At 44.2% G+C, this 10000-nt stretch overlaps 1 protein-coding gene across 1 annotated transcript in view; it reads right to left on the reverse strand.

The window, feature by feature from the left end:
* akap9 (A kinase (PRKA) anchor protein 9) overlaps positions 1–10000 on the reverse strand; it is a 92391-nt gene that overhangs the window by 15632 nt on the left and 66759 nt on the right. Inside the window, 9 exon segments of the mRNA XM_053236686.1 lie at positions 176–205; positions 1162–1296; positions 1719–2858; positions 3643–3732; positions 4822–4974; positions 5125–5226; positions 5344–5529; positions 9196–9303; positions 9390–9622. Coding sequence (XP_053092661.1) covers positions 176–205; positions 1162–1296; positions 1719–2858; positions 3643–3732; positions 4822–4974; positions 5125–5226; positions 5344–5529; positions 9196–9303; positions 9390–9622 — 2177 coding nt within the window.

A 10000-nucleotide genomic window follows, 5' to 3' on the forward strand; every position in this document is an offset into this window, starting at 1 on the left:
CAAAGGTCAAAGAAGTGTTCTCAGACATAGCAGCACTTACATCTATCATTTTGACCTGTGCAGTAACATTCACAGAAACAGTAAAGCTTTTGAAACCAAAATTGTACAATTTAAACCTTCCTGTATATAAAACCGTGAGTTTTAACCTGTTAATAATGGAAATACGAGTGCTTACTTCACTGAGCCTGTGTATATCCTCCTTAAGCTGAAAAGGAAAGAGTCTTTATTGTGAAATTAATTCTTTTGGTTTGTTTCTTACGTGGTTTGGTTTCTCACTAAACATAATTTAATGAAACAAAAAGCTAAATAACCTTGTCTGAGTTGTGCGCAGGGCTGAAAACGTCCTCGTTTCATTTATTTTAGTCAGAAATACAATGACAGAAAAAAAAAGATAAACAAAGCTTCACCAAGTGCACTTGAGAAATCACAAAAATCACCTGAGCACGGAAAACACAGAGCCGGCACTCAATCAGTGATGAGACAGTTACATACCCTAAACAACTGGTTTAAAATATTTTATCCATTACTTCTAGAGTTCTTCAGAACACACAGCATTTCTGCAACCCACAGTATGTTTTAGACATTCAGGCAGTCTGGGATTTGAACTAAAGACTTCTGATCAGGAGGCCAGAACCACTATAACCCCACATCAACAGATTCACACTGTGGAGGAGTGTATGAGAGTAATGTTTCTATTTACAGTAATGACACACTTATAGCTTCTCTATTGCTTCTTTCAGAACAAAATACACAAGTATATACTTTATTCAATATGTCATAGATCTAATCCACAGTTGTAGGTATGAGTCTTTTATTTTGTATCTACTTTTATTTTGTACCTCCCAATTTTGCGATTCAACCTAGATTTTTCAGTTGTGTCTAAACTGAGATCAGTGCTGAGTCCACTTCTATTCCCAGATTTAATTAAAAGTAGATCAGCAGTTAAAATTCTGTGCTAGTGGCTGGAAGGTTGAGAGCTCAAGAGCCTTTATAATAAGTTTCATTCAGTTGTATGTGTTTTGCCTTGAATTTAAAACAGGTATGCTGTGATGCACCAAACGAGGATGAAAACTTTACAGTGTCTCTCTGTGTATTGGTTCAATACCAGGAATAAAGACTTTCAAATATTAAGTATAAACAGAATTTGTAAAAATGTTGTACCTGTATCTGTTCCTGCAGATTCTGATTTTGATTTCTACAGCTGTCCAGTTCTTCCTTAGCAGCCTCTGATTGACCTTTGACCTCCTGCAGCTCCTGAATCAGCTTCTCCATCTCGGTAGTGCATTCACTTGAGGTCTAAACCGTTATGCAGAAGGAATAAGGTTTTATTTTCTAAAACAATGCAGAGGGTTTCTTATGAAAGAATGGACTTATATGTGAGAAGGACTTTATGTGATGCTGGATCAGCAAAAATATTCTTGTGTTCCAAACAGAAAGATTATCTTCTGATTCAGACAAACAAATACTTGAACCATATCAGACAGCTGAAGGTCTTCAGAAGAAGTTGCTCACTGAGACGTGAGACAAACAACTACAGTAAAGTCTACAGTAAATGATAAAGTGTTTTACGCCTTTCAGTGTCAGACACTCTGACAACAACTGAGCTGATATCGTGATGTTTTGAAAATCGTGACACTGGGCTGGAAAAACTTTCATACACTGCATTCATTATGGAAAAAACTGAGAGTTATGACAGGTGATCTGTCCTCCACACTTACCGCTGCAGGTGATGTAGGTGTTGTTTTCATTTGGTTGAGCAGCTCCATGAGCTTAGTCAGCATTTTCTCATACTCTTCAACCTCCTCTTCTGAACTGGCAAGCAGATGTTTTTGCAGTTCTTGGTCCTTTGGCATTGAACTCAGATCTACTCCCAGATTTCTCAACTTCTCCGTCAGGAGGACTACATTCTCCATGGTATTTACCGCAAACTGTTCGACCTCCAGCTCTGAACTAGATCCCATTAATCCAGCAGTGGGTTCAACTACCTTTGATTCCATTTTTTCTCCAGCAATGACCTTTGATCCCAACTCTTTTCCATCATTCTCCTGATCCAGTACTGTCCCACACTGCTGCTTTAATCCCAGCTCTTTCCCAGCAATGGGTTTGCCCAAAAGTTCTCCATGTTCCATATTTAATTCCACCTCTTTCACAATGTCATCCAAAACAGTCCCACTTTGTATCTTACATTCAGACTCTTTGGTTTGGATGTTTGTTTCAAGATGCTCTTGGTTGACCAACTGGCTCAAAGTAGCTACCTTCTCCTTGAGTTTCTCCTCCAGCTGGGAGATCTTCAGATGGAGGTTTCCTGCTTCAGATTGTACTTTATCCACCTCTGATCTACAATCCCTCAGTTCCACCTCTCTGTCTTCTAGGTAATTCTCTAGCTCCTCCACTCGCTGGGTTAAATTGGTCACTGTGGAGTTTGCACTTTCCTCCAAAGCTTGAATCTGAACTTGGGCCACCACTAATGCTGCAGTTTTCTCCCTCAACATGTCTTCAAGTTCAAGAACTAGCATCTCGTTCTTTTTCTCCTTTTCTTCTTTTGTCTCTCTTTCCTCCTGCAGGGATCCATATTTGCTGAGAAGCGAGGAGTGGTCTTCCTTGAGGGCGTCAAGCTCTCTCTGAATTTGGTCCATCTTCTGTTTCAGTTCATCATGCTGGTCTTGCTCATCATCCTCCTCTTCCTCGGCAGGTTGTTTGTGCTCAATTTTGGAAAGCTCCTGCTGGAGTTTCTCGATTACAGAGTTTAGCTGCTCCACTTCTTCCTCACTGTCTCGTTTGAGCCGATCCTGTTCTCCACGAAGGTACTCAACCTGAGACTCAAGCTCACGCACCTGCTCATTCTTTACCGCCACCTCCTGAGGGCATGATAAACCATGAAGAAAGTCAAGAACGAAAGAAAACAATGAATTTTCGATAGTGACAACTGGCACCCAGTTCCAATAATCTATGCTCAGGTTCTATTTCTTCAGGTTCAAATTTTGGTTCAGGTATCTGAGCCGAAACTCTGAGACCTTCACAAGACAATCACATGACTGTACTTAAAATGTGTTTGAAGTTTCATGGATTAGAGACCACATTATGGATTCTCAATCAGTCTGTTAGGCAAGGTATAAAAACGTAGATGTTTGGAACTGGGTGTAATCTGCAGCTCTACCCATTACCTTTTAGATGTCAGCTTTGACATTTTGTGAGAACAGTCACCACAAATAACTTAACAAATAGCCAATCAGGAGGATATTTAGAGGTGTTAAAAGATTCGCCCCATTTTTATTTGGTAAATGATTATATATAATATAATATATATATAATCTCATGCATAAAAATATAGACCTGTGAGTAACACAACTTTCCCAGTGTTTAATGAGTGCAGTTTCTGTAATAATGTTACTTGCACTCATTAAAAATTTTGGTACACATCACAAAAAATATGCATAAATAAACAGTAAAAAAGTAATAAGTAAAAATAAGTAGTAAAAAAAAAAGAGAACAGTAAAACCATACTGTAGTAATACACCAATGGAACTTAAAACCTGGACCCAGACGGAGGTTAAAAACAGAAGCGGGTTTCACATAAACACACACACAAGCGGGTACACACATATACGCCCGTTCCTCCAGCGCATGTGTGTAAGCTGTTACCTTGTCGTCAGGCTTCGTAGTTTCCGAAAGCTGAAGTTTAGCAATCTGTTCATTAAGAAGAGCAATTTGCCTGTTCTTCTCCTCCAAGACCTTCAAGAGTTAAACATCATCACATGACTCGCCTTAAATCCTGAAAAAACCCTAACAACCTGATAAGTGTGCTATGTCTCAGTAACTGCTGGGTTTTTTACGTATTGTTCAAACAGCAAAGAAATTATGGTGATGGTGATGATTATGTCATGGAAGCAATAAAAATGGAAAGGAGGTACCTAGAGGGAAAAAAAAACTAATTCAACCAAAGAAAATGGAGTGAAGTTGGATTCAAGAAACCAGTAGCTTGTACTGAATTTCTGTATTCAGCAGCAACTTCTGACTTAATTTAGCATTTGATTTCAGAATCATGTCCATTCAGCAAACACTTCAACAAAGTGCTCACAGCTTCTTCTTCCATTTTTTTTAAATGGCAGCCATGGAAACAACTAAAACTGCTTGAAATTAAGTGACATTATTTGAGGATTTTTTTGCTGATTGATGATGTATTTATTTACTTGTAGCTAGAAGTGTTGTGTTTTTAAATTTCCATGGTATGGTTCTTCACAGACATCTGTATGCATCACAGTACATATTCCATTCATCCTACACACAGCTAATTTTAATACAGACTGATTGTGTTGATCTTTACTGTAAGAGCTTGTCGCAGGGGGCGTGGCCCAGCTTGAGCATTAGTAAGTCACATGATCATAATGTGTACCTGTGCTTCACTGACATGCCCTTTTAAACCTCATCTGTATTTTATTGTTCTGAGTTTTAAAAAACTAATCCAATCACAATAGGGTTTTAGAATCAGATATTTCTGAGAATGACTTTTCTATAAAATCTATAAAATTGTTATAAGGTGAACGAGAGAGTGGCTAAAAGAAAGACAGAATGCTGAGCCAAAAAAGGGCAGAAATACATTTTAATTGGTGTTTTGAAAAAATCTATAAGTGAGGTAAGTGTCTGATCACACACCCTGACTAACCGGGAACCCATAACACCCTGTAGCTGTTTGCGCGAGTGTAAGAAAGACTTCCTCTTCAGTAGCAGTTGTGAAAATGGATCAACATCACATACAGCATGATTAGTTAGCCAGCTAACCGTGTATCTCATTACTTTATTATTTAAGTAAGCATGCCTCACCGTGTGTAAGCTGGTGTGAGCCTGAAGATCCTGCTGCTGTGTGCTGATCTCCTTCCTCTGGATCTCCAGCTGCATGTGGAGCTGCTGAACCTCCTCACTCTTGTTCTGGAGCTCATCCCTGAACTGCTCCAACTGCTCCTCCAGATTCACAATCTACAGTGGGCATGAGTAAAACAGTAAACACGTGGACAAACTACCACAAATACCAGAGCTGCACGCCTTCCCTAAACACACTAACACATGCACAAACTACCGTAACTGCTGGAGCAGCACGGACCAACTGAGTCATGTGACAGGAAGTACCTCTTTTTCTTTCCTGTCCAGCGCCTCTCTCTCTGTCTGGAGTAAAGCCTCCAGGGTGGCATGAGCCCCGCCTGCCATGGAGGCATACTGCTTACTGTCCTCCTGCACACACACACACACACACACACACACACACACACAGTCGTCATGGTAACAGTGAACCCATGAGGTGAGTGATACTAATAGCTGAAGCTAGGACTGCAGTGCTAAAATGCTCACCCTGGTTGGCGTGATGTCGTGGTTGTCGTGGGATACGAGCACCTCCTCCAGCACCCTCACGCGCTCCTCCTGCCGCTCGATCTCCTCATCACGCTCCTGCACATCCCTCTGCAGCTGCTCCACTCGCAACAAGAGCTCACTGCACCAATCAGATTTCTCCTGCAGGGCCACGCTCAGCTCCTCCACCTGAGAGAGGGCGACGGGGAGAGAGTGAGAGAAGGACAGACAGAGAGAGAGACAAGGACAGACAGAGAGAGGGAGAGGGAGAGAGAGAGAGAGAGAGACGGGGAGAGAGAGAGAGAGAGAGAGAGACAAGGACAGAGAGAGGGAGAGGGAGAGAGAGAGAGAGACGGGGAGAGAGAGAGAGAGAGAGAGACAAGGACAGAGAGAGGGAGAGGGAGAGAGATGGGGAAGGGAGGAGGGGGAGAGAGAGAGAGATGGGGGGAGAGAGAGAGAGAGAGGGGGGGGGGGGAGACGAGGACAGAGAGAGGGAGAGAGACGGGGAGAGAGAGAGAGAGAGAGGGGGAGGGGAGGGAAGGGGAGGGGAGGAGGGAGAGAGAGAGAGAGAGAGATGGGGAAAGAGAGGGGGAAAGAGAGGGGGAGAGAGAGAGGGGGAGAGAGAGGGGGGGGAGAGAGAGAGAGAGAGAGAGGGGGAGAGAGAGAGGGCGAGAGAGAGAGAGATGGGAACAGAGGAGGGGAGAGGGGACAACAGATACATAGGGAAAGATTAAGGATTGAAAAATACACAGGAAAGATGGAAACAGAGTAACGACAGTCATGAAAGAAAGAGAAAAGAAAGAAAAAAGGATGAAAAACCAGGAGGTGAGGGAGAGAAACAGGAGGGGGTTAACGAGGATGGAGGAATAAGAGAATTAGGATGGAGGAAGGAAAGAGAGGGGGATAGTAAGAAGAAAAGAAAGCAAAGATTGTATAAAGAAGAAATTAAACAAGAAGGAACAGAGGAAGGATAAGAAAAGGATGGAGAAAGAAAGGAAGAAAGGGAAGGAAAAAAGGAGGAAGGAAGAAACGATAAATGGAGGAAGGAGAGAAGGAAAGAAAGGAAGGGAGAAAGTATGAAAGAAAAGAAACAAAAAAGCCAGTAGAGAAGAGATGGAAGGAGACGAACATAAAAATGAAAGAAGTTAAAATTAAAAATGTGTTATTATAGTGTGATTATAATGAGTGTGTGTTAGGATTTCTACTGCAGCTGAAGCAAAGCTGCTGATTGGTCAACTTCCGTAAGACCTGTAATGACATCACCCAGCAGCTGGAATTAAAATTCTCCACCAATCTCTGTTTGTATTTCAATGGGAAAGTTTCACACTTATTTACCCCTGAGGAAGAGGGCAGGAGTTATTTACCCCTGAGGAAGAGGGCAGGGTATATTTACCCCTGAGGAGGAGGGCAGGGTATATTTACCCCTGAGGAAGAGGGCAGGAGTTATTTACCCCTGAGGAAGAGGGCAGGAGTTATTTACCCCTGAGGAAGAGGGCAGGAGTTATTTACCCCTGAAAAAGAGGGCAGGAGTTATTTACCCCTGAGGAAGAGAGCAGGGTATATTTACCCCTGAGGAAGAGGGCAGGGTATATTTACCCCTGAGGAAGAGGGCAGGGTATATTTACCCCTGAGGAAGAGGGCAGGAGTTATTTACCCCTGAGGAAGAGGGCAGGGTATATTTACCCCTGAGGAAGAGAGCAGGGTATATTTACCCCTGAGGAAGAGGGCAGGGTATATTTACCCCTGAGGAAGAGGGCAGGAGTTATTTACCCCTGAAAAAGAGGGCAGGGTATATTTACCCCTGAGGAAGAGGGCAGGGTATATTTACCCCTGAAAAAGAGGGCAGGGTATATTTACCCCTGAGGAAGAGGGCAGGGTATATTTACCCCTGAGGAAGAGAGCAGGGTATATTTACCCCTGAGGAAGAGGGCAGGAGTTATTTACCACTGAGGAAGAGGGCAGGGTATATTTACCCCTGAGGAAGAGGGCAGGGTATATTTACCCCTGAAAAAGAGGGCAGGGTATATTTACCCCTGAGGAAGAGGGCAGGGTATATTTACCCCTGAAAAAGAGGGCAGGGTATATTTACCCCTGAGGAAGAGGGCAGGGTATATTTACCCCTGAGGAAGAGAGCAGGGTATATTTACCACTGAGGAAGAGGGCAGGAGTTATTTACCACTGAGGAAGAGGGCAGGGTATATTTACCCCTGAGGAAGAGGGCAGGAGTTATTTACCCCTGAGGAAGAGGGCAGGGTATATTTACCCCTGAGGAAGAGAGCAGGGTATATTTACCCCTGAGGAAGAGGGCAGGAGTTATTTACCCCTGAGGAAGAGGGCAGGGTATATTTACCCCTGAGGAAGAGAGCAGGGTATATTTACCCCTGAGGAAGAGGGCAGGGTATATTTACCCCTGAGGAAGAGGGCAGGGTATATTTACCCCTGAAAAAGAGGGCAGGGTATATTTACCCCTGAGGAAGAGGGCAGGGTATATTTACCCCTGAGGAAGAGGGCAGGGTATATTTACCCCTGAGGAAGAGGGCAGGAGTTATTTACCCCTGAGGAAGAGGGCAGGGTATATTTACCCCTGAGGAAGAGAGCAGGGTATATTTACCCCTGAGGAAGAGGGCAGGGTATATTTACCCCTGAGGAAGAGGGCAGGGTATATTTACCCCTGAAAAAGAGGGCAGGGTATATTTACCCCTGAGGAAGAGGGCAGGGTATATTTACCCCTGAAAAGGAGGGCAGGGTATATTTACCCCTGAGGAAGAGGGCAGGAGTTATTTACCCCTGAGGAAGAGGGCAGGAGTTATTTACCCCTGAGGAAGAGGGCAGGAGTTATTTACCCCTGAGGAAGAGGGCAGGGTATATTTACCCCTGAGGAAGAGGGCAGGGTATATTTACCCCTGAGGAAGAGGGCAGGAGTTATTTACCCCTGAGGAAGAGGGCAGGGTATATTTACCCCTGAGGAAGAGGGCAGGGTATATTTACCCCTGAAAAGGAGGGCAGGGTATATTTACCCCTGAGGAAGAGGGCAGGAGTTATTTACCCCTGAGGAAGAGGGCAGGAGTTATTTACCCCTGAGGAAGAGAGCAGGGTATATTTACCCCTGAGGAAGAGGGCAGGAGTTATTTACCCCTGAGGAAGAGGGCAGGGTATATTTACCCCTGAGGAAGAGGGCAGGAGTTATTTACCCCTGAGGAAGAGGGCAGGGTATATTTACCCCTGAGGAAGAGGGCAGGGTATATTTACCCCTGAGGAAGAGGGCAGGGTATATTTACCCCTGAGGAAGAGGGCAGGAGTTATTTACCCCTGAGGAAGAGGGCAGGGTATATTTACCCCTGAGGAAGAGGGGTAAAGCTCGTGTTTATGGATCAGTGGCGCTCGTTCTCTCTCGGGGCAGAAACAGGAGGAGGCTGCGGTGTTTCTGCTCTCGGTCTAAAACCAGCAGTTTAAACCAGCCATGAAGGAAAACAGCAGGGTTCCTCAAATACCTACATATCAATTATAAGGTCGGATACCTCTCTGGGGCAGTTTAGAATGGTAAACGGATTGTTGGGGTAAATTAGTGGGATACCTCTCTGGGGCAGTTTAGAATGGTAAATGGATTATTGGGGTAAATTAGTGGGATACCTCTCTGGGGCAGTTTAGAATGGTAAATGGATTATTGGGGTAAATTAGTGGGATACCTCTCTGGGGCAGTTTGAGGAGGTAAATCTGTTAGGGTAATCAGTGGGGTACCTCTATGGGGCAGCTTAGAAAGGTAAATAGGTTAAAGGGGTAAACTAGTAGGGTAACTCTTTGGGGTGGTGTAGGAAGGTAAATGGGGTAGATCAGTGGGGTAAATTAATGCTGTACCTCTCTGTGGTCAGCCTGAGGCTTACTGCTGCTCTTCAACTGCTGCTCCAGTTTCTGGATCTCCTGCTGAAACACATCTCGTTCATGCTCTCTGTCCGCAGCCTGCTCCTGAAAGGTCAAAGTTCATAGGTGAGGTCAGAGCTTAGGAAGGACCCAGATCTTGTCACTGTATACCCAGATGTCACTGAACTCACATCCAGGAAGCGCCGGTTGTTCTCCAGCAGTTTTTCAAGAGCGTGGATCTGCTGCCGGAGGTCAGCGCTCTCGGACAGGTGAGTCTCCTCCAGCTTGGCCATGGCTTTAACATGCTCCTCAAGCTCCGCCTCCAACTGCTTCACCTGCTCCAGAAGCTCTGCGTGATCCTTCTGGGCCTGTCGTTGAACATCGACCTTCTCCTGCATCAGCTTTTCCGTCTCCTCCAGAAGTCCTAAACACAAACCCACTCAGATGTTAGCGGACGCCAGTTATTTGCAGATGGAGAAGGCGGGAATGAAGATGTTACAATGGAGAATGCTGCACCTTAAAAATCAGTCAAGAATCTTTAAAGGGCTACTTGCGCAAACACTTCCGCATTATATTCACCAACAGGTTCCTCTGTTCTCCAGTTCATTCGCTACAGTCGTAACGGCGTTATTTTACAGTCGGTGTCTGAAAAAGCTCCCGAGGATGAACGTCAGTGAAGTTCATTGGATAGATAAGAGCACTTACAAAGCACCTTCTAGCGAGCTGGAGAAACTGTGCGCTGAATCGTAGAGACACAACTATGAACGTGAGAAAATATCTATTAATAGAAACAAACACCCAA

The sequence above is a fragment of the Pangasianodon hypophthalmus genome, chromosome 9 (assembly GCF_027358585.1).
Source record: "Pangasianodon hypophthalmus isolate fPanHyp1 chromosome 9, fPanHyp1.pri, whole genome shotgun sequence".
Lineage (NCBI taxonomy): Eukaryota > Metazoa > Chordata > Actinopteri > Siluriformes > Pangasiidae > Pangasianodon > Pangasianodon hypophthalmus.